Source organism: Phoca vitulina, unplaced genomic scaffold, assembly GCF_004348235.1.
Source record: "Phoca vitulina isolate PV1807 unplaced genomic scaffold, GSC_HSeal_1.0 scaffold4, whole genome shotgun sequence".
In the NCBI taxonomy this organism is placed as follows: domain Eukaryota; kingdom Metazoa; phylum Chordata; class Mammalia; order Carnivora; family Phocidae; genus Phoca; species Phoca vitulina.
The window spans coordinates 14,387,147-14,412,791 of NW_022589707.1; the positions used below are offsets into that span (position 1 = coordinate 14,387,147).

At 35.5% G+C, this 25,645-nt stretch overlaps 1 protein-coding gene across 6 annotated transcripts in view; it reads right to left on the reverse strand.

The window, feature by feature from the left end:
- Positions 1 to 25,645, reverse strand: part of MKLN1 (muskelin 1) — a 313,020-nt gene that overhangs the window by 44,181 nt on the left and 243,194 nt on the right. For all 6 annotated transcript variants that reach the window (XM_032401559.1, XM_032401556.1, XM_032401557.1 and 3 more), the window contains 4 exons: positions 22,420 to 22,532; positions 12,747 to 12,959; positions 5,532 to 5,753; positions 2,780 to 2,909 (listed from right to left, as the gene is read on the reverse strand). In XM_032401559.1, the coding sequence (XP_032257450.1) occupies positions 2,780 to 2,909; positions 5,532 to 5,753; positions 12,747 to 12,959; positions 22,420 to 22,532 (678 nt within the window). The remainder of the gene's footprint in view (positions 1 to 2,779; positions 2,910 to 5,531; positions 5,754 to 12,746; positions 12,960 to 22,419; positions 22,533 to 25,645) is intronic.

The window sequence follows — 25,645 nt, forward strand, 5'->3', positions numbered from 1 at the left end:
GAGGGGGAGGGAGGGAGGGGAAGAAGGAGAAAGAGGGAGCGAAATAAAGAGGAAGGGAGATGGAGGGAAAAAAAAGAAAGAAAAACGAAAGCAATTTTAGTTTCATTCTACTGTGCCAAAAGAGCCACTGAGGTTCCACAATTCCAAATAAAACCACAAGAGTTTAGGCAGGAAAACTTTCCAAGTATGCAGTCTAACCAGACATTCAACTCTGCCATAAAAATCCTCAATTAAAGCACCATACAGCCTCTGGACACTGCAACCTGTAGGCATATTGTCAAAATTAAGCACTTGGAAAATGTGTATCTAGGCAAAAGAATGGTATTTTCAAAATTTCAATCAATCAAATCAAGCCCCTGGCATTAAGCCTTTTAATATCTCTAATTTTTTTTTTTTTTAAGATTTTATTTATTTATTTGACACAGAGAGACACAGCAAGAGGGAACACAAGCAGGGAGAGCGGGAGAGGGAGAAGCAGGCTTCCTGCGGAGCAGAGAGCCCGATGCAGGGCTCGATCCCAGGACCCTGAGATCACAACCTGAGCCGAAGGCAGACGCTTAACCGACTGAGCCACCCAGGCGCCCCTACCTCCAATTTTATTTAGAAAAAAAATCCAAACATCTTGCATTTGTACAAGGCACTGAACAATCAGAGTTTTAACTATTTTTCTACCCTCATTTCATACCAACTTCCCTGCCCTCAACTCTTTCTGGAACACAGTAAGTTCTTTCCTGCTCTGGGACCTTTGTACTTGCTCTTCTCTCACTTCTTAACATGGTTCTTCCTAGTTCTCTACTACTCATCTTAAATCTTGAAGATAACCCCTGCAGAGACGGTTTTCCAGCCTGCTTTATCTACATGGGACCTCCCATGTGACTTATTCTCATGGCAGCCAGTGTTCTTTCTTCACAGTACTTAATGGGAGACTGCAGGTCTCCCCCCCAGCACGTGAGCCCTCTGCGAGGGAGGGATCTTACCTCTCTCTCAAGCACTGAGAACATACATGGCACACAGATGCTACTGAGATATGTTGGGAGGGAGGGAGGGAGAGGATCAAACGTAGACGCTAGCAGATGTCCGACAAATATTATTAATGAATGAACTTGTTCGCATGGAATAATTCACCGTTAATCAATTAAAAATTAAAGAACACACAGCAAAATTGGTGATTCTGATTTTATAAGAGTTGACTATAGCAGTAATTAGGGAATGAATCCATACTTGTCACTTCTCCTAATACCTCTAGTCCATGGTAGTAAAACCATAATCATGAAAAAAGTTACTGCAATTTAATGTAAATTTAAAAATAGAAGAATATAAAATTGTGTTAAATTTTATACAATAAAATTTTTGAAAGAAAGAGAGAATGCACGGGGGAGGGGCAGAGGGAGAGAGAGAGAATTTCAAGGAGGCTCCATGCCCAGTGTGGAGCCTGATGTGGAGCTTGATCCCATGACCCGATCACAACCCGAACTGAAATCAAGAGTCAGATGCTCAACCCACTGAGCCACCCAGGCGCCCCTACAATAAATAAATTTTTAAAAACTAGAGGGAAATACATCAAAATGATAACAGATTACATCTGGATGGTTTGATACAGTTTCTTTTTTACATCTTTCTATATTTTCCAAATGCTTTATAATGAGCATATTATTACTTTGATAATCAAATTATCACACTTTGCTGGCTCTGAAGCTAGCCATAACCATGAACAAAGCATTATACTGATCAATTTTGCAAATTACTATATAATAATAACTCATTTTTTAAAATCTTCAAATGATAGTCATTAAAACTTACCCAGAGTGAGTTTTTGTACTAAGTCTTTGTTACTATCATTCTTTGCCACTTTTTTCTTTTAATCCTGGGAAGTAGTTTAAGCATGGTGGAAAAAACACCTCTGCACTCATTTCCCCCAGAAAATAAAGCTCTAGCCTCTGCCTAGTAGGAAATATGAGAGAAGAGTCCTGAGGGTCCCTTCATGTGTACTTTTTAACTATGGTACTATCTTCCGTTAAAACGTTTTTAAAAGTTTTTTCTCATAAATATGAACTATTTGAATAAAAAGATCTATTTTTGTAATAGCTAAAAGAAAAGGCAAACTGATCTAATTTCTCAAATTAGGTATTTTAAACCACTGCATCTTAAATACCATTCATCTGTGTATAATAATCACAGGCAAAGTGACTACTATTCAGGGTAACTATGTAAATTATTATCCAAAATAAGACAGTTGAGAGTGAACAGGGGTACTACTAATAACCATGCCAAGGCAATATGCGTAACACTGAGACTATCTCAGGCAAACCAGTCACCCTATTATGAGGAGAATAACTTGGAGCTGAGCTTGCAAACTTAAAAGTCATTACCAGTTACATGAAGTCCTTCCTCAGAACAAAGACATACTCTACCATGCTACTGCCTAATATATGTCACTACAGTGAAAGCAGAAGGCAGAAAGGATTAGCAAACACAGAATCAGACAGTTTTTAAGATATTAATTCTTGCAAAGCCCCACCAAGCAAGCACACACATAAATAATGCCTTTAGAAATTTACATATTGTCTTTCTGCTCAAATAATATAATAACTTGTATATTTTAAACAGATAAAACTGGATAATTTAGCTGGTAGATTTTTCTTCCTCTTACTCAGAATTACTTCAATTAAAGACATGGGGAAAGGGTGAAGAATGGTTAGAAAGAAAAGAAAATGGGCTATATATAGTCTTCTACCTAAAGTAGTTAAGACATGAGAGAAGAATCACTAAATGCCTTTACCCATTCCAGAGTCTTTCTTGGTGCCATCTGATATTATGTCTACATGATCAGAGTCCACATCATAACTAAAGAAATCATTCAAATAGGTCTTCGATCGCTGGCCACCAAATACATATAAGCAACGATTTTTCTGAAAAATAAGGAAAGAGGGCAAAGAAGGGAGAAAGTAGTCACTTCCATGAAGAATTCAGAATGATCCTTTTAAAATTTAAACCTCTATAAAAGCAATTTTATGACAGATCCCATGCAATGGAGTACTATGCTGGTATAAAGAGGAATGATGAAGCTATCTATGTACTGAGAGGTGATCTCTAGGATACCTTATTAAAGTAAAAAAGTAAGGTACAGAATAATGAATGCAGGGTGCTGCCTTTGCATAAGAAAGGAAAAAAAGGAATGTGTGTATGTTTGTTTCTTTCTTCAAAAAGAAACAAAGGAAAGAAGCTAATTAAAGACCTTAATGGGAAGGGACAGAGCAAGGAAGACAGACAGAAACCAGATCTCTCCAAAAGTACACTGACATACGGTTTTGCCTTTGGAACTATGTATATTGCTTTTATTTAATTAACTCAAAAGAACAAAAGCAATCTCTGAAATTTGAAAAACAATGAAATAAACTATCTTTAATGAAATAAACCTATCTGTAAAGACATGACCACACAGAGACATGATCACACAGAGTAGTAGTATTTCTAGTGATTTAATTCATGTTTTTTGACTACCCATCCCTACCTATATCCTGAACAGAAAAATAATCAGAAAGCAACCTGAAACATTCAGTAATTTTTGTTAGTTCTGTGATTCTGTAACTATTATAGAAAGACATAAGAAATAATATAATACTGTCATTAGGAAGTAGGATTTTAACCTTAAGATACATAAATACAAAATCAAAGGGATATTAAATTTAAAAACTCAATAATTCTTAATTTGAATTGGTCATGTCAGTATGAACTAATGATTTAATTTTTCTCTTACTAAAAAAGATATATATGTATTTATGTAATATACATATGTGTGTATATAGCTATATGTATGGGTATACTGAGAAGGGGGCATTCCTACTGGACAAAGAAAAATTTGGGCATCAAAAAGAATAATGACAGCACTGGATTAAAAACATCAAATATATAAAAGTCCACACGTTCATAATAATGCTTAAAAACTATATTGGTTAATTTTGGAGCTTCAACTCATTAATATGAAAAGGTGACAGAGGAAAAAAAAATCAAACATTTATATTACCTATCCTGTGTGGTATGCATATCAGGGTAGCCAAATACTTAATGAAGGTAAGTTTTTAATATCAGAATCAGTTAATAAATACAGAATAAATAACATAATTAGAAAAATCACCGTTTTATAAACCCTACACAACAATTATCAATGACTGCAAAAGCCATTTGGTAAAATGTTGACAAGAACCTTCACTACTGATCAATCAGGCTGATAACACCTAAACCCATCGAATAATTTTAATATCACCAAAACTTTGATAACTACACATTAAACGCCTCTTGATATTTTGCAATCACACCATCTTTGATGAAGTATTCTTGCATTTCTCTTTTTGCATTCCTCACCCCCCAAAAAAGAGAAAATCTAAAATCAAGCCTCTAGATCTAACTACCAGCTTACAGGAAATATGGAGACTAGATGATCACAGTACAAGGATAAAATGAGCCAAATCAAGAATATGGGACATTCGAGAACACATATGATTCAGTTTCTTTAACAAGTAAATAAATGGTATACGAGGGGGAAAAAAATAGGAGCAGGGAGTACTGTTATGCTTAAAAGAAATTTTAGAGACATAACAACCAAATATAATACATAGACCTGTTTTAGAGTCTGACTTGAATAAACCAACTATAGAAAGGTATTTTTCAGTATTTCAGAAAACAAAATGAATGCAGACTATGTATTAAATGATAATATGAAACTGCTGGTGCTTTGGTTGAGTATTACAATGGTATCATAATTATGTTTATAAAAAAATCCTTATCTGTTAGTGATACACCGTAGTATTTATAGGTGTAATGACACATTGTCTGGAATTTGCCCAGCAAAATACAATTTCAGAATAAACTTAAAAATCGGAGAAACATCAAAGAAAATGAAATTTAAGTGGGATAGATATATGACAAACGAATAGTGGAATATTGCTAACTGTTGAAACAGATAAATAAGTACACAGGAATTTATTACCCTCTTTTCTCTACTTTGATATATGTTTAAAATATTCCACAATATGTTTTTAAAGTTAACAGAAAGAAGCCCAAGTTTTCATATAACATCTGAAAAGGTTAAAGAAATGGCTCCATATTGGTTTTGCTGATAAATTTACCTTCTAATTCTATAAAGTCAATTCTTAATTCTTCGTACTTAATGGAGAGTGGCAGAGATGAAAATAAAATAGTTGATCTTCTAGTTACTAAGAGAAATCAGTAAGTAGAAAGATATAAGAAAAAGAAATAGCTACAGTATCTGTATAAGCAGTAATCTTAGAAGTGTTGAGAGTAGTATTCAAGTAATAACTACTTAGGAATTACTATGTTAATAGGAAGAGTCTCATAACTAGCAACCAGTTCACTGCTGAGGAAGTTTTATTTTTGTCTATCATTGCTAACACTAATCATTTATTTTTAATGAACAGTTTTGATCTCTTTCTGAAGATCTGGATTTCGCTACTTCTTTTTCTATTGAGAATATACATGACAAAATAACAACACAATGTATAGAATATTCTTACTGAGTGGAATAGCATGCAGTGTCCTATCCGAGACTGGATGTCCTCAGGCCCGGCATTACAGGAGTCCTCTCGAAGAAGTTTCCAAGTTTGACATTGACAGTTGAAAGCAAACAACCCACTGAACTGTGGTTCACTGGCTCTGCTGTCGTCTACGCTGCCATTACATGTCAAAATTCTACCACCAAAGGTGTAGATCATATGTTTTTCTGAGTCCATACACATCTATCAGAACAAGGCAACAGATTGAATCATTACAGATTGTTCCTATCATATGTGATAAAATGAAACCAATGTGTGCAGTTTTAGATTCTTGAGAAACTAAACTTTGAATTAATAACACTGAATACCACCCCTGATTATCATGTGCACTTACTGCAATAATGCTTACCACCTGGCAGAGATTCATGATGTATTTCTAAATACTTTTTTGGGTTTCCGTTTTTTCCAGTGAGAGCAAAATATATTGGGTTAAAGACCTTTATGCTTTCTTGAAACTGTATAATTTTTACCAAATCAATCAATAATACATGAGGTGCTGATTAATACCAAAGACTGAATGCTAATCATACTCTATGGGTAAACAGTGATCACACCCTCCTTTTCATCCTCCTTATAAAAACTCCCTTCTTTCTATTCTAGGCAAGCATCCATCCTATTAATCTTGCTACCCTTTAAATCAGAGGGCAGCTATGTCAATAAGAGTGATACAACGAAATCTATCTTCCTGCATTTATTTTGCTAAGCTCTTCAAATTATGTTGTTACAATATGTAAAACAAAGAGATGTTTGCAGTAGTCTCCAGACTGACTTCTCTAGTAATGAATCTGCCTCCTTTAACACAATATTATAAATTTAATTTTCTTTGAGGTATGTTATACAATTTATGTTCAAAAGCCAAACTTGATTCTTTCATTCTTTCCACTCAAGGAGATTATGGCTTTTCATAAAAATATCTCTGAGAAAAAAGCCATTTGTCACAAGACAGTAAGAATCAAATTCTATTTCAAAGAATATGTGAGTCCTAGTTGGGAATTAGATGTTGAACACAAATGGCATTAATATTTAAGGAATAAACTGCATATACAAAACATCTATCTTTTGGCTAAAGCACAAATACTAGCCATTATATGTTCCAATTTTCTCCTCCCATCAAATTGTGCTATTTATCTATTTTTGTATTGTTTTCAGGAAAAGCTTTTTTCATAATTGTAAATTTTGGTTTTTTAATTAATATTAAAAAGAAAAGATTCTAGCATCTCCTGATTTTTCCCTAACCACTAAAAGATCCAGTCACTTGTCATTTCCCAGGTTTCTGACAACCTTCCATAAATTAAGATGAAAATCTATTCCTCAAGGGTGAAATCTTGGTGAATATGGTTCAAAGTATTCCCACTTTTTAATCTTAAATGATCGTATCATTAAAAGCTATCCATAAGCTGCTCAAGACAACTCCGTATGGCCCCATTCACCTACTACATCACCATCTGAGGTTTCACTGAACCTGAGTCACATTACCCTGTCCTAGGCACTGAAGACTCACATCTCTCCAAACACCTCAGGATCATGTTGAAAATCTTGAGGGATCCACATTATGGGAGCCTATTTAAAAATTTTTACAAATTTACAGATTCATACTAATTTTGGCTAAACTCTGTTATCCAGCTCCTATGGTTCTACTTCAAAAGGAGTTTCTATTTCCTTCTGGGGATATTTAACTTTAATTTTGATGTGGCTATTCTCATTTGTTATTAGTGGTGAGGCATAAACATCTTTATCTTAGTAACTCTTTCCACCATACCAGACCAAACCAACTCAAAAAAAGAGAAACTATAGTAGCTTCACTGACTCTTTCCCTATCTTAGAACAAACAGGACACAAAACAGATAAAATTAATTTTATTCCTTCAGGTTGGTTCTTCCCCAGATAAGATAAGCAGTGTCAATGAGGGTGAGTTATCAAACAAGAAGTGTTAATCACTCTAGGAAACTTTATGTTGTGCAGTTTATGATTTCCTTTTCATTTTTAATCTCTGAAAAAAACTTCTGAAAAGCTAATAACCTATTAAAGTCTGTATGATAATATTAACATCTTTTCTCTTGAAGACTTCAAGAGATCATTTATGTCAAATCTTGGAAGACCACTCAATCATCTACTCTATCAGGTTAGATATTTAATTCCTAAAATCAAACAAATAGTGGATAGCCACTTATTCCCCACCCCAATGTTTTAAAATCCAAAAGTCTTTTACTCTGTCACATGAACACAAGACTGGCTAGGATTAGGCTGGGTTCAAAACAATTTTTCTCCTCACAAACTCTGAAGCTTTCTAACCAGTGTTGCTCAACACACAAACCTCCAAAAATGTTTCATGTTAATCTACCCCTTGCTTACTTACAAAGGTAACCGGTTTCCTCTCTGCGGCTTTTAGGATTTTCTTTTAATCCATGGTTCTAAAATTTCATTAAGAAAGTATCTAGAAACAGCGCAGAAGATCATAGGTCAAGGGAGGGAAAACTGAAGGGGAAGTCATCAGAGAGGGAGAAAAACTATGAGAGACTCTTAACTACAGGAAACAAACAGGGTTGCTGGAGGGGAGGTGGGTCGGCGGATGGGGTAATTGGGTGATGGGCATTAAGTAGGGTACGTGATGTGATGAGCACTGGGTGTTATACGCAACTGATAAATTATTGAACACTACATCTGAAACTAATGATGTACTCTATGTTGGCTAAATGAATTCAAATAAAATATTTTTTTTTTAAAAAGAAAGTATCTAGGTAGGGATATTCTTTTTCATTCATCCTAATCTGTCCCTGGTGTTCCTTTAATTCTAAAAACTGTCTTTCTTCCGTTCTGGGACCTTTCTTCCTTTTTAACCTTAAGGCATGTTGTTTTCAGTTTGCTTTCATTCTCTTTTTCTAGAATTCCTATTAGGTGGATATTAGAACTTCAGGATCTTTTCTCTGTTCCTTAACCTTTCTCTCATAATTTCAGCTCACTAACTTAGTAACTTTTATTTTATTTTATTTTAAAGATTTTTATTTATTTATTTGACAGAGAGAGACACAGCGAGAGAGGGAACACAAGCAGGGGGAGTGGGAGAGGGAGAAGCAGGCTTCCTGCAGAGTGGGGAGCCCGATGCGGGGCTCGATCCCAGGACCCTGGGATCATGACCTGAGCCGAAGGCAGACGCTTAACGACTGAGCCACCCAGGCGCCCCTAACTTAGTAACTTTTAGAGATGAGAGCTTTTTAATCAATTGACTCAGACTTTTATTTGGTTATCAAATCTTTAACTTATAATTTTTCCAGCTATTTCTTTTTCATGGATGAAACAGCCTCCTGAATTGCTCTAAAAATATCACTTAAACTTATCTTAAAGGCTTCTCCAGTCTATACTACTAGCTGTTTTTGTTAATTCTTAATCTGTTGAGTTCACTACCCCTGTCTCATGGTATTCATTACTTTCAAATATTTGATTTTTTTGGCTGTTGTTCTAATCCTCTTTGTATCTGCAAATTCCTGTTCACCTGCCTCTTCATATACAGCAGCTCTCCAGTGCCTCTTGGGATCATTGCTCTAACCGTCCAGCTCCAGTGTCCACACTTAACACCTGACCCATGTGGACAATTACCTAAAATAAGTGCTGCTCAGTCAAACTGGAGAATGCCCTGCTGTCCAGTCCCCAACTGATCATCTAATGTTTGCCCCAGTTACATAAACTTTGAGACACTCTTTTTTTTTCTTAAATAAACTTTGAGACTCTAGTTGCTGCAGTCTTATGGGCTCTGGTTTCTTCTGGTTGGATCTGAACCCATTTGCTTTCTACCTTACAGGAACTCTCCCCAATTTTTTTAAGTTCCCCAAAGACATTCTTTCTTGTTTTCAACATTACTATTAATGTATTCTTTTGCATTTCATAGACTGTGGGGCAAGAGGACAGTAAAAGTTTATGTTCAGCCTACAATCACCTAGTGACCCAGGGAGAAGGTCAATGAACTGAGATCTCCAGTCCTTTGATTGAAGTTTCTCCAGTCACTTCCTGGCTAGCTTGTATTCTATTTTCTAGTAATTTCCTCAAAAAGTGTTTATACTTGAAGGACAATTCGGCTAGATATAAAACCCTTGGCTCACACTGTCTTGTCTTGAATACCTTCTAGATGTTGCTCTATTGTCTCTCTTGGCACTGAATGTAGCTGTAGAGAAATCTGAGACCAGACTCATTTCATTTCTCTTATAGGTGACTTGATAATTTTGCCTACTTGCCCAAAAATGCATCTTTATCTTTGAAATTCAATATGAATTCTACTATATGTTCCAGAGTTGAATGCCTAGGTCAATTTTCCCTGAATATAGCATGCCCTTTTGGTACATAAGTAGTCTTGAATTTTATTTATAAATATTTGTTCTGCTCCACTGTTTTGGTTTTCTTCTTTAATGTCTCCAATTATGTGTATGTTGGCTCTCTTTTGACTGTATTCTCTATAATTTTCTGGCTAATCCTTTTTACATCTTTATTTCTGTTCTCTTTATCTGCTCTTCTTATTTCTATGCTATATGACCCTTACCTACTCTTCCGATTCCTTGTAGATTACCCTTCATTTCTGAAAGTGGTTATATGTTTTTCTTTAATTTCATTCCTGAATTTATCAGGTCCAGTTTTACCTATTCCTTTTATTTGGCCATCTCATCTGCATTCTTGAATTTATGCTTTGTAGTCTTCTTCACAGTTTCAAGCTGCATTACGCCATTTAATTCATGTTAGAATACTGGAATATAATTTTTCATTTGCTGTTGCATGAAGGAAAGTTTTGCTTTTCTTTTTCTTTTTATTGTTTTTCTTTAGAGTACCTCTCTAAAGATTTGGTGTTTATTGCTTTTTAGTTTTTCATATTTAAATGAGTTTAATTTCCCTGGACCCCAGATAACAGAAGGTTCCTATACAAGGGTGATGTTCTTGCTCAAGGATCTCTTCTGTTGCTACTGAATTAAATGGCTTCTTCAAAATATGGTGCTTCTGTGAAGTCATGTCTTCTCTATGAACTTCATCTGGTTTAGGGGGCTTCTATTTCATGCCTTGAGTTCTCCCCTATTACACTGTGTGGGCTTCAAAACTAGTTCTGGGTATTTCAGTTGTTTCTGGCTAAACTTATAAGGAATTGGGAGTTGTGGGTTTCTCTGGTTTCTGGTTTTACTGAATATGTGACTTATGGGGATGTTTTTCCTTAATCGTTTTGTTTGGTTCTCATTGTCACTGAAAATCATACAAAGCAACAACATGGAAAACTTCAGAACCAAGCTGCCACTACAATCTTAAAAAATCTAAAAGTCTTTAGGTTTTTTTTTTTGTTAAAATTTTAAATGGCAAAGTAACTTCTAAACATGTCTTCATGCCTCTAGCTTTCTCACGTTCTTCTCAAATTTGAATGCTAAGTGTCAAGTCTTAATGTGTCATGAATGACCCTAAGTAATTTTTGGAGTAACTTTTTTTTTTTTTTAAGATTTTATTTATTTATTTGAGAGAGAGAGAATGAGAGAGAGCACAGGAGAGGGGTTAGGGTCAGAGGGAGAAGCAGACTCCCTGCCGAGCAGGGAGCCCGATGCGGGACTCGATCCAGGGACTCCAGGATCATGACCTGAGCTGAAGGCAGTAGCTTAACCAACTGAGCCACCCAGGCGCCCTGGAGTAACTTTATTTACATGAACTAGAATAGAAAATGGTGGCTTATAAAGATTGTGTTAATTGTTGATATCCTGGTTTCTTCACCCCCACTGTTCTTCTATTTAATCTAATCAGATGAAAATCAAGCATCATGTAACAGAACCTAGCTTCCAAGGAACATTCTATTTTATTAAAGCCAAGGTCACAGACAGGACAATAAACGGGTTATACTCAGGCTACCCATAAGCTATTCTTTTTTCAATCTGTAAAAATAAAGACATAAGCATCTTTTGTAAAAGAAATTTGTAACCAGTTGGAAGAAAATAAATGGTTTCCCTAATAGCGTTATTTGCTGATGACCAGCCTAACATTTTTTGAAGTTATTATTTTCCATATGAACAACAGTGAGGATGTCAGCAGGGAAGTGCAAAGCTTTGCAGAGCTCAGTTATGGAGAGCCAGCAGAAGTTCTAATTCAATCTGGGGGATACTTCGAAGACTAACGGTTTTGATTTTCCACCCACCATTCACTTGATAGGCATAAAACCCACTCCTCTTTTCCTTACCATTCTCCTATAACAACTACTTGTTAATATAAATATGTCAGCAGGATAGTTTAAAAGCAAAGAATTTTAAAAATCTCTAAAGAAACAATAAATTAAAAAAAAGACCAGGGTTTTAATTCCTAGATAAGATATTAGGCCTAAGCTAGATTCTGTCATTATCTTAGCACCACTTACCATTTCGCAAGTACTAGATAATGCATTTTTTAAAAAGTCTTTTTCTCCCCCATACTACAAAAAAAACTTCTGGATATGGGTTGAGCCAAGTAAAACTGCCGACAGAATTCAGTAGTTACTGTTTTGTGTACTGATCTATACTAAACTGATGTGGACTAAATATTCAAAGACCGGCAACAATGATAATGACATTGATGGGGATGATGATGAGAACTACATGTGTATTAGTATTAAAATGGCGTACAAATTGCTATGTGTAGTCTTTTTGTCTATAGCACCATTATGTGATTTCTCTTGGTGCTCAGTTCAAACTTAACTTCATCTAGTGTATGTCACATTCCTATCTGCTTTTTATTGAGTTTATGATTATATAGAAAAGTAAATATATTTCACTCAAATTGGAAGAAAAGCTCTAGATTTCAAATTCTCAAACTCATTATAAAGTAATTTTAAATTTCTTCCAGGAATGTAGAATAAAAAGTTTTAAGAGTGTAAGTTGTTATTGTTGAGTTATGACCATTTATCATAAAATTAGTTTTTCCTAATATGTACTGCTCTATCTACTCTCTAAAGTTTTTATAAATTAACGCTTGTTGTTCTGAGATCTTAGTATTTTATCCTGCACCAAACGAGAAAAAAAAATATTAAAGGGTAACTTTATACCTACTGAAATCAGAGTTATTTTTATTGTCTATTCTAGGTATTTGTAGGAACTCACCAATAGACAACGCAGCATAACATGTAAAATAAACTCTAAGACTAAGAGTTACTGGGCACTAATTAATTCCACCGTATTATTTATCTGTGCACCAAACCTGATGATCAAACACCAATTTCGGCCCTCCATCAGCAGCAGTATCCTCACTAAGTAACATCCATGTGTTTGTGTCAATGTCGTAACGATAGAAGTCACTTTTCAGAGATTTGCTGTTCCTCACGGAGGAATCCAAATAACGCCCCAATGTGTAGATTTGCCTTCTTTGAATGTCAATGCACATTTTATGACATGATCTGGCACTAGGACCATTCTGTGGAGAGCAAAGAAAGAAAAAAGAAAAAAATTCAAAGAATAACAGAAAAATAAAATTAAATCCTTTTTCGTTGACTTTCATTAAAAGGTTTGCAATAGAAGTCCAACACAGGGTTTAAATCTTACCACAGAAATGCTTAAAATCTACCAGGAAAGAAGAGATGAACTATTGTATACCTTATGGCACTCTGTTTAGAACACTTATATGGCTTCTATTATACACCCATTGCATTTTAGTCACTTGTGCACACAGCTTGATTCTCTAGTACATGTCAATCTAAAGACACAATTGGTCTTTAAAATATTTCTCATTAAAATTTCTCATCAGAATCTAGCACAAAACAGATACTCCAAGAATATGTAGAATTGCTATATTTTGTAACTGGAAGGAACCTTAATAAAATCGCTAGTTTAATTATCTCCTTTTAAACATGAGGAAACATAACCCTCTTTGAAGAGGAAAGGTGTCCTCCTGAAAGCTAGGAAACTAGTGACAGCACCAGAATAAAAATGCAAAATGTGACTTCTTTGTCTACCCTTTATATTACATAAAACTGACACTCCTGAGTGAATAAATAACACAAAAATAACACAATATGAAGAACACTATATTATCAACAAAAATTAATTATTTGAGATCACTTATATCACTGGACTGAATAAAAGGCAAAAAAAAAATTGTAGTGTAGTATAAACTAAACGTAGAGTTCATGGGGAAAAAAAGAACTTCAATAGGGCAGGATCTGATTAGTTGAAATGCGGGAAAAGAAAGAGAATATTTGTTAAATATCGCCTAAATTCTATCCATATTATTACAATGTATGCATGTGTATATTTCATTCAATCCACATAACAACTCCATAAGGAAATATTACCATTTCACAGAGTCTAAGTAATCTGTCCATAGTAACAAAACTAGGAAGTAAGCTAGAAAATCTAAACCCCAGTGTAACTAGAACAAAAAACTATGTTCTTTCCATTATTCCAGACTGGTTTTTCCACAAGATAAGAGAAAGAAAAGCAAAAACAGACTTAATCCAATGTGTGTGGTTATGACTGAAATGAAGACTTCCTACTGCAGAAAGTTGAAGACTGAGGCAGAAACAGAAGCCTGGTGAATGACTGACAGAGGAGACTGGATGTAATCTTGCAGGCAATAAACTATCATGGGTTTCTAGAGCAGAATATAAAAAGAGTATTCTAGCACTGTTATTTAGATTAAATGAATAAATAAAGATATTAGGCAGGAAGGATACTTTGACATTAGTGTTATCAATCCAGATGTTAAATTGATTTGTATCTGCACTTTAGTATTCATACTAATTTTAAAACTTATTTTTAAAGATTTTTGTCAAGGAAAATCTCCAGCAGATAAGATAGAAATATTATTTTTTGAAAGAATGTCATCCACAATTAATCTCAAAAACAAAGATAGGATAATATATAATAAATCTATGCCATATACCCTAGAATGTGAAATTTGAAATTTTAACAGGGGAGGTAACAGAACTTCTTGCTTCAGATTGAATTAGCATAAATGCTATTAAAATGATGAGCAAATTATACCTTAAGTAAGAAGAAAAAAGGAAATAAAGAATAGGAACCAAAAGAATAGAAAACAGACAAAAAATAGAGATTAATTAACAAAGTGGGTTTCCTGAAAGATTAATAGAATTATAAACCACTAGCAAGACTGATTATTTATTTATTTATTTATTTTAAAGATTTTATTTATTTATTTGACAGAGAGAGATACAGCGAGAGAGGGAACACAAGCAAGGGGAGTGTGAGAGGAAGAAGCAGGCTTCCCGCCGAGCAGGGAGCCTGACGCGGGGCTCGATCCCAGGACCCTGGGATCATGACCTGAGCCAAAGGCAGACGCTTAACGACTGAGCCACCCAGGCGTCCCAAGACTGATTTTTTAAAAAGGAAGAGAAAACACAAATTGCTAAATATGATAAATGAAAGCAGGAACATCACTTAGAGGCTCACTAGAAGTTAAAAAGAAAAAAAAAGGGCTATTGTGAAAAACACAGGTAAAATCTGCAATGTAGATTCCTTGAAAAATTATAAACTTAACTAAAATTGACACAAAAGAGAAAATCTGAAGTCACTCTACTGAAAAATTGAATTTATAATTTAAAATTTTCTTCCCACAAAGAAAATGCCAGTCCTAGATACCTATACTGGTAAATTTTATCAAGCACTTAAGGAAGAAATAATATCCCTAACTTATTTTATGAGGACAACAGAACACTGAAGCCAATTAACAATAATACTACAAAGAAGAAGGAGGAAAAATAATTTACAGGCAACCAGTAACCAGTATACCTCATGAACAGACACAAAACTGATCTTTAACAAAATATTATTAAATAAAATGCAGCAGTATATATAAAAAGGGTATTTCTTAACTAAAGGGGGTTTATCTCAGGAATGCAGTTAATTTTACATTTGAAAACTGATCAAGGTAATTTACCACATTAAAAGAGAGGAAAACAATACGATCTTGTTTATATAGAAAAAGCATTTGATAAAATTCAACACACATTCATGAGGAAGCTTCACAGCAAACTAGGAATAGAAAGGAGCGTCCTTAATCTAGTTAAGAATGTATGAAAATCCTAAATCTAATTTTTCGCTTAATGGTGAAATACCCAATGCTTTCTTGCTAGGATCTGAAACAAGATGTCTATTCTCACTTCTTCTTCTTCTTCTTTTTTAAAATTAATTTATTTATTTGAGAAAGAGCATGCGCATGCACAAGCACAAGTGGGGGGAGGAGCAGAGGGAGAGAGACAATCTCAAGCAGACTCCCCTCTGCGTGCGGAGCCTAACTTGGGGCTCAATCTCACAACCCTGAGATCAGGTCCTAAGCTGAAATCAAGAGTAGGAAGCTTAATTGACTGAGCCACTCAGGCACCCCTATCACTTCTTCTAATTAACACTGTACTGGAAGTCTGTCAGCACAATAGGCATTAAAAAATAAAATAAAAGCTTATAACAGAAAAAAAGAGTGGAAAGGAAGAATAAAATTTTCTCTATTCACAGATGACATGACTATTTGTTGAAAACATCCTCAGAAATCAACAAAGAAACAATTAGAAATAGTATGTGAATTTAGAAAAGTGACATGATATAAAGGAAATATTAAAAACCCAACTTAGTTCTCTATATTAGCAATAAGCAAACAGAAGATAATTTTTTTAGGGTGGGGCAGAGGGAGAGAGAGAATCTTTTTTTTTTTTTTTTATAGATTTATTTATTTATTTATTTGACAGAGAGAGAGAGAGAGAGCACAAGCAGGGAGAGCGGCAGGCAGAGGGAGAAGGAGAAGCAGACTCCCAGCTGAGCAGGGAGCCCAAAGCGGGGCTCGATCCAAGGACCCTGGGATCATGGGTCGAAAGGCCCAGCCATTTTATTTTTTTTATTTTTAATTTTTTAAAAAGATTTTATTTATTTATTTGATAGAGAGAGACACAGCGAGAGAGGGAACACAAGCAGGGGGAGTGGGAGAGGGAGGAGCAGGCTTCCCGCTGAGCAGGGAGCCCGATGCGGGGCTCGATCCCAGGACCCTAGGATCATGACCTGAGCCGAAGGCAGATGCTTAACGACTGAGCCACCCAGGCGCCCCAAGAGAAAGAATCTTAAGCAGGCACCTTGCTTAGCATGGAGCCTGATGCAGGGCTTGATCTCACAACCCTGAGATTATGACCTGAGCTGAAATCCAAGAGTCCGAGACTTAACTGAATGAGCCATCCAGGCATCCCATTTTTTTAAGTCCCACTTACAATGTATGAAAAAACAAAATACGCTACCATCAATTTAATAAAAATATCCAAGACCTTCAATCTAAAAACTCCATGACTGCTGACAAAGAATGAAGACTGAAATAAATGGAGATTAACTACATTCATGGATTAGAAGACTTAATATTATTAAGACATCAATTCTCTCCAAATTGATTTATAGATTTATCACATTCCCAATCATAATCCCAACAGTTTTAGAAATTGACAGTATGATTCTAAAATTTCTAATTTTTAAAAAGAAATAATAATAATTTAATAAGAAAGAAAGAAAGAATTTTTAAAAAGAAGAAAATAGAGGTCTTACATTACCTGACCTCATGGAATGTCATACTGGTATATAAACAGACCAAAAGATAATGGAGCGGGACAGGGCGCCTGGGTGGCTCAGTTGGTTAAGCGACTGCCTTCGGCTCAGGTCATGATCCTGGAGTCCCGGGATCGAGTCCCGCATCGGGCTCCCTGCTCAGCAGGGAGTCTGCTTCTCCCTCTGACCCTCCCCCCTCTCATGTGCTCTCTCTCATTCTCTCTCTCTCAAATAAATAAATAAAATCTTTAAAAAAAAAAAAAAAAAAAAAAAAAGATAATGGAGCGGGACAGAGTATCCCAAAAGAGACATATACTTACATGATCAGTTGTTTTTTTACAAAGGTGCCAAAGCAATTCAACAGGGAAAGAAGACAGGGAGCAACAAACTCTCACACATTTCTAGCAGGAATATAAAATGGTACAATCACTCTGGAAAAAGCTATAGTAGTTTCATCAATGGATCCTAAAGGGTGAAAGTTTGATGAGTAATAGGGCACTTTCATAATCTCAAAATGTCTTCCCACAAGTTACATATCACTTATAGAGGGGAAAAATCTGGAGGGCACTCTCCTTAACCAAGTGATCAAAGGTAACACCAGACAAAGTGATACAATGTGCCTCCTGATGGGATATTCTAAGGAGGACCCAATGTCATCCACATGGTATTTGTGCTAAAAATGCTCAACCTAAATCCAATCCTAAAGAAACAAGAAACAAATCCAACTGAGTGATAGTCTACAAAATAACTACTCTGTGTTCTTCAAAAATGTCAAGGTCAAGAAGGATAAGGAAAGGGTGAGAACTATTCCAGAATAAAGGAGACTAAAGACACATGACACTGAAATGCAATGCATGATCATGAGTCCTGGTCAGGGATGGCGGTTGGGAGTGACAGTGGGACATCTATAAAGGAGATTACTGAGGTATTACATGGATAAGTGTCTATATCTGGAAAGGGTCTGCGGATTAAATTAAAGCAGCAGTTCTGAGAGCAGTCTGGGGTCTCCAAGACACTTCAGGGAGTCCACAGAGTCAGTTGTTTATAACACCACTAAGATAAGAACTCGTCTTTCGTTCTTATTCTCTTACTGAGTGTACATGAAATTTTCCAGAGGCTACACGACTTCTGATGTAATAACAGATTGGATACAGAAGCAGATATGAATCCAGCTGCCTCTATAAAGCCAAACATTAAAGAGATTTAGAAAACTTTATATAAAATAGTGCTACTTGATGTATGGTGGTTATTTCAAGGAAATGCACCTATGTGACTGAGTTACAAGCTGACCCGGCTGCTTCTTCCATGGAATACTCTATTTATGTGAAAGAAAACTAACAATCCAAGTGCAGTTATTCAGATATAACAGTTATGACAGACATTTTCTGAAAAAATGAATAACGTTAGTATGTCACTTTGAAAAAAACTGACAAAATTTGTTGCCAATGATAAAAGCAAATTTTAAAATTTGTTTTTAAGCAAAAATTAGAATTTTTGAAACTTCTACCTGCTACTGTGATCTTGACACCTTCCCAATACTTAGAAAACTTTTCTGATGAAATTGATAGTAATATTAACAAATATGGGTTTTTTGATATTGTATAATAAAATTTCGACATTTGGAAGATATGCAGAACTCAGGAAACCAATAGTTTTCAAGTGACCAACACATGGGTAAAAAAACCATGCACGGGTAAAAGATATATTCAAAGAGCAAGACAGAACAATGGATTTGAATGTAACAATACAAAACATTAGCTGATATGGTTTCAGAGTCTATAATGCAATCACCTTTAAGAAAGAACCACTTGTCATTTTGGGATATGAGATCAAAATAGACCATGTGCAAATATCTGAAAAGGCTATTAAAATACTACTCTCCTTTCCAAAAATATAACCATGTGAGGTCCAATTTTCTTCATATATTTCACAGAAAACAACATGTTGCAAGAGATTAAACACAGAAGCAGATAGGAGAATCTAGCTGTCTTCCACAAAGCTTGACATTAAAGAAATTTATAAAAATGCAAACTAAAGAAAAATACATTTGTTTCAAACCTTTATAAAAAGTTACTTGCATATCTATATGAACATTTAAAGTAATTATTCTCTTTAAGAGCTGAGCCATTCTATTATCTATCAACCTCCTAAATGTGTTATTAGATACATATTTAAGTAAATTAAAGTGAATTAAATTAATACTGCCTCTTAATTGCATATCACACTTTTGAAACACATGCCCTGGGTATCATCAAATAATACCTTGTACTCACTCACTGGTATAGAAAATAAAATGAGATATATGAAATACTAACTGTTCAATTTTGGAAGGAATGAATATTTATGCTACAGCCATATACTATTACCATTTATTTCATAGAAAAACCAACAAAAAGTTTTTAGGCATCTATGGGAAGAAAGCAATAATAAACCCATAATGAATCTGAACTCCAGGACTGAGTCACCACTGACTTCAAAATAAAAGGAACAAAGTCTGAGTCTCATCAAAATAATTTCTATATTTTTCCAGTACTAGTTTAAAATAATAATTTTTTTAAAGATTTTATTTATTCATTCATATACAAACAGAAAGAGAGAGCATGAGCAGGGGGAGAGGCAGACAGAGAGGGAGAAGTAGGCTCCCCGCTGAGCCAGGAGCCTCATGTGGGGCTCAATCCCAGGACCCTGGGATCACGACCTCAGCTGAAGGCAGATGCTTAACCATCCGAGCCACCCAGGGCCCCCCAAAATAATTTTTTTTTTTTTTAAAGATTTTATTTATTTGACAGAGAGAGACACAGCCAGAGAGGGAACACAAGCAGAGGGAGTGGGAGAGGGAGAAACAGGCTTCCCGCGGAGCAGGGAGCCCGATGCGGGGCTCGATCCCAGGACCCTAAGATCATGACCTGAGCTGAAGGCAGACGCTTAATGACTGAGCCATCCAGGCGCCCCTAAAATAATTATTAATTGCATTCCAAATATTACTTATATATAACATATGTAAATAATATAAAAATAATAACCACGTCCAGTTTCATAAGTAGAACATTAATATGACCTTTGAGTTCCCCTGTAAACTACCCTCCTCTCTTGCCAAAATAGCTACTCTCCTGATTTTGTATTTATCTTCCCATGCTTTTCTCCAGCATTAATTTTTCATTTAATTCATCTCACCCATTTGCTCACTAAAGAATAAACATATGATTCATGCTCAGAGTCTAAGTAGGGAAACAGAAATGTAAACTACTCATTTTAGTTACCTATTGAAGGAATATAAGTGGTTAAAAGTGGGCACACCAAAGGAAGCTTCTATGTGGAGAAGTCAAGAAAGGTTTCCCCGAGAAAGTCTGAACTGAGTTTTAAGAATAAGCAGATGTTTACTAAGAGCTAGGTGCATGGGAGGAGGAGCCCTCTATTAATTTCAAACAGAAAAGAACATTATTGCCAAGAGACCATCAGGTAAGAGAGTTGAATTCCAGCAACTAAAGGTGTGGCTGGCACATAAAGTCAGGAGATGAGGCAAGAAAGGTAAATGGGGACCAAATATGATGAGAAATTTGAAATTTATAATCTAAGCCAAAGGAACTAAGGTTGATAAAGTGCCTTATCATTATGATTATTGTTGTTGTTTTATTCACACTTTCCTGTATCTATGCCCTTTGATAGTGCCCCTCACCATATAGTGACTCTAGCTTTGACCATATGACTTCCTTTGGCCTATGGGACAATAACAAATTTAGTGGCGTGCTCATGTCTACCTTTTCTCCTTACAGTCCTGCCCCTGACATGCCCCAAGCCCCAGCTAGCCAACAGGAAGGTGAGCAACTATGTAGAACAGAGCCAAGTAGCCCCCCCACTTGAAGCTATGCTAGACTAGCTGACAGCCAGCTGACTCCGGGACACATGAATGAGTCCAGCCAACACCAAAAGAATGACGCAGCCTATCTGTAGACTCGTCAACAAAATAAACACCTACTGCTATATGCCACTGAGGTTTGGTGGATGCTTGGAATAGATGGAATGTAAGACATAAGTGAAACAGGGACTGAAGCTAACCATAGGGGTTAAGCAAGTGTCACATGGCCAAATACGCTTTTTAATGAATGGAAAATAGACAACAGATTAACAGTGGAGGCAAAAGTTTAAGAAAGAAACCATAGTGTTGCAATTAGTGCCAAAAGGAGTAGAGCAGAAAAGACATCTGAAATGCAGTATTGGGTGCTAGAAATGTTGGAACTTATGCACTAATTAGACACATTCAATGAAGAAGGAGGATTTTAGGATGAATCCTAGACTTACTGCAAGAATAATTACAGATGCAATCAACTTAGATTTATAATAGTTTAAAAGAAATAAGTTAGGAATTTTTTTAGATCTCTATTTTTGTTGAAGATACAAATAATCACTTCAGAAAATGGTACTTTAACACTGAAAGACAAAGGCCATTTTTTACATATTTTCACAGAGATAACAAATAGAAATCAGAATTTAAGATATCTTTGAAAAGATAAAAACTACCCAAATTAATCACTGGAACACGCTAAGCAGAATCCAATTTCCTAGAATTAAAGACAGAGCACTGATCTTCTGAAATGGCCATTCTAGATTAAAAGCAGTGCGTTCTGAATTAGGTCTTTTCCCCCACTTTTCATTTTCAGGTCCCATCGTTTTGTTAAAGTTTATTTTTCACCTTGTAATCTGAAACAGCTTAGATGGAGGGTACAATAAAAAATTCTATAAAGATCTGGAAAAAATAAATCAGTTAACATTTGCTTTATACTAGTGTATAATTATGCACTTACGTAATTCAAAGCCATAAATCCAAGCCATCTTATTCACTAAGGAAATGCTTTATGTATATATGTATCAATAGACACACACGTGAATACAATTTTAGTCAAAAATAAAATATATATCATTTGTGACAACTGATACATAGTCAAATAGTGAGGGACCAAAATAGTGAAAAGGTAAGGACAATAAAAGCACATTTTTCTAGAGGAAATCAAAATAAGATGAACGCTCGGAACACGAGTAGAGGTGACAGGAACATGAGAAAAAAGATTATTACACAGTTCATTTCCAGACTAAAGTAGTTAAAAACTACTATTATATTTGATACCCATTTCTATTTAGCTCTATGAAATAGATTTGTTCATATAACAGTAGTTGAAGAACCAGGTATAGAAGCTAGAATGCAAGAATACTTAAACCAAACTTGTTTACTACAAAGACTTCTGCTACTACTGTGGGTATAGAAAAGAATACAAATCATCCAGAAAAAGAAGGGTACACCCACACCCCTATTGTAATACAGATGGATGAAAAGTCTGAGAACTTGCCTCTTTCTCAGTGTCTCTAGAGATACATGTCCACTGGTTCTCCTTCACACTGTACGCCCAGAAGTCAGCAAGATCTTGTGTTCCATCCCAGCCACCAAACAAATAAACGGTCTCTATGAAAATTAGAAAAATATGTATAAAAAACCCTTAAGGATAAAATTTAAATATAGGCACCCAGACGTAGCCATAGTTTTTAAGATCACTTAAAAAGGCACTTCTAAATAAACTTAAAAATGAAATTTGTCAATGGGTAACATTTCAAAATATATACTAGGCTAGTATCTCCTAAACGTGGGTATATGGAAAGGCTGCTGCAGGACCACCTATTTTGAAAGATTGGTAAAAAATACAAATAACTAAGAGACATTCCCCGAGATTCTTTCATAGGTCTTCAGTGGTTAAGAAGAGTCTGTATTTTTTTCAAGTATGCAGAGTGAATCTCATGTACTGCCAGTTTAGGAGTTTCTGTGCTAGGCCACAAAAAGTTTACATTTAGCAGCTTCTTAGCAATGCAGCATCAGATTGTTAAAAAAAAAAAAAAAGAAAAGAAAAGAAAGAAATCGCAAAGGAACATATGGTCTAAAATAGAACATAAAGACATCTAGCTATTTCTGAAAAAAAACTTCACATTAAAACTGTTTTCCCTCTAGTGCAATATCAAAAACAATGGTTAAAACTAGCTCTGAGTTAAAGCTAGACACCTCAAGAATAAGGTGATGTACAGCCTTGGCATTCCCATGGAAACCAGGGAAATCTTTTCCAAATATACTATGGTAGGCTTAACTCCTTAGAAGTCAACCTTTAAGTCATTCCAGGTATCTTGAAAATTCGGTTTCTTCTAACTCTGAAATGTCTATTATATCCATGGGCTGTTTCACTGCAACAAAACTGATTTCTTGCCCCGTGATTAGTGACAATCTTTATACATAACACTGTTATCATCCACCTCCTTCTTTATAATAGTGCCTCTCCTTTCTTCAAATATTTCCGCCCTTTTAAATGTCTTATATCTACTGCTTACACAAGCCCCCCAATTATTTAAAAAGTTACATTTTCTTTTCTTTCCTTTTTTTTTTTTTTAAGATTTTATTTATTTATTTGAGACAGAGAACGAGACAGAGCACAAGTTGTGGGGGGGAGCAGAGGGAGAGGGAGAAGCAGACTTCCCGCTGAGCAGGGAGCCCACTGTAGGACTTGATCCCAGGACCCTGGCCAGGATCATGACCTGAGCCAAAGGCAGACACTTAACTGACTGAGCCATCCAGGTACCCCTCTTTCTTTCTTTTTTTTTTTTTTAAGTAAGCTCTATACCCAACATGGGACTTGAAGTCATGACTGCAAGATCAAGAGTCACATGCTCTACTGACTGAATCAGCCAGGTGCCTCTTTTTTTAAAAAAAAGTTAAGACATACAGGAACATTGTAAAGCTGTCTACTCCCTAATTGGCATGACCTAGGCCTATTTATGTGGAGACTGTCATCTAAGTTAGGTCCCACCATGAACAGTTACAATTCAAAGTGCATTTAGAAATACTGTAACATCATTAAGAAAATTCTTGACATTCATAGAGTTGGACTGTCTTCTAAGAGATTTTTATCATATTTTCATATAATTTCAAACGCTAAGTGAATTTTCTAAGTGAAATGTCCCATTCTATGCCCCAGAAGCTACAGAAATCAAAACAATGCTTCTGGGTAAGAACATACCATTGCAACAGGATTGAGTTCTAGTGCTAACTGGGCAATCAAATCAAATATGGGCCACATAACCTCCCTGGGTCTTAGTTTTTTCACTTACAAAACTCTGTGTTGTGGTGTAGTTCTTCAGATGTAAGTTACCTGAAAACATTCTGAAGGCTATCAAGCACAAACAGCATTTCTACCTTTAAAACATGCACAAAAATAAAAAATACTCTGTGGTTACTAAGTGCCACAGATGCAATAAAAACAGCATTACTGTATCCAATTCCATGACTAACTCAGTACCTAGAACTTCCTAGCTCTGTACAAATGTGAAATAATGGCAATTATTTGAAACTTAAAAAACTATCATATCTCAGAACTATAAAACAATCCATTATCATTAGTTAAGTAACATTCTGTTTCCCAAATGGCATGCAGCAATACCAGATATTTCAAGTTTTACAGGAAAAAAAAAAAAAGAATTTTCATCTGGCTTAAAAATTATTTGCCAAGGCCTCACTGTAAAGGCAATTAACCCTGTTAAATTCTGAAGCCAGGAGAGGGAGGGGGGTGTATAACTAAAATAGCAATAGCAATTGACCTTTTGTTTTATAGTGTTTCTGGGTACCCTCTGGATAAGGTTACCCTGGTTCATTAACTTTAATAACCCTTCCTCTTGGGCTCTGGGTTCTCAATGTTCTTTCTGAAAAGCAGGTCTCTTTGTACGCATAAATTCTCACAGCAAAGAAAACCCACATTTCCACAACAGCCTCATTGATAGCTGAGCAAAATAAAATCTGGCAGAGAGCAAGCATCCCAATGGAATTAATCCAAGATGTCATTCTTGTCTGTGAATGCTTTGTAGTCCTAGCTGAAGTTTAATAGTAAAATTGAATGAATCAGATGGAAACAGGACCTTTTGACATACCTGAATAAAATGCATGACAAAATTTAATTATATCATCTAATCATTTAAGTTAAATCATTCAGAGATGAAATATTATCTAGAAACAAACATGAGCAAAAGTATTATTTAATGCGTAAAGGGTATCAAAAACTTTTAAAGATTACAGAAATAATTGGAGAGAACTATAGTAAGAAGTAAGGAAACAGAAAAAAGAAAACATTATTTGCAACAGGGTCCAGTCTCATGCTTACCCTTATGTAACAATTCATGTAACAATTCACGTACATCCCTGGGCAGTACAGTCTTCCTCAAGCAGCAGCCCATTCTCTATATTTTTTTCTTAAAGGCACATAGCCTATTGTGGCTATCCATTTCTCCCGGCACTCAGAGGAATGTACAGTCAATGTTTTCCTAGGGCTAGTCTGAATTGATAAGGTATTTTACAGAAAAGAAAGAAGACAGTCCCTATCCTCAAGGAGCTTACAATCTAATCAAGAATATAACACAAGTACATAAATCACCATATGCAGGGCAGACTAAATGCCATAAGAAAGGTAAAAAGTACCATCCGAGTTCAAAAGAGGGAAGAGAGTATACCTGAGGGGACTCAAGAAAGGTATTTGACCTATGCATCAG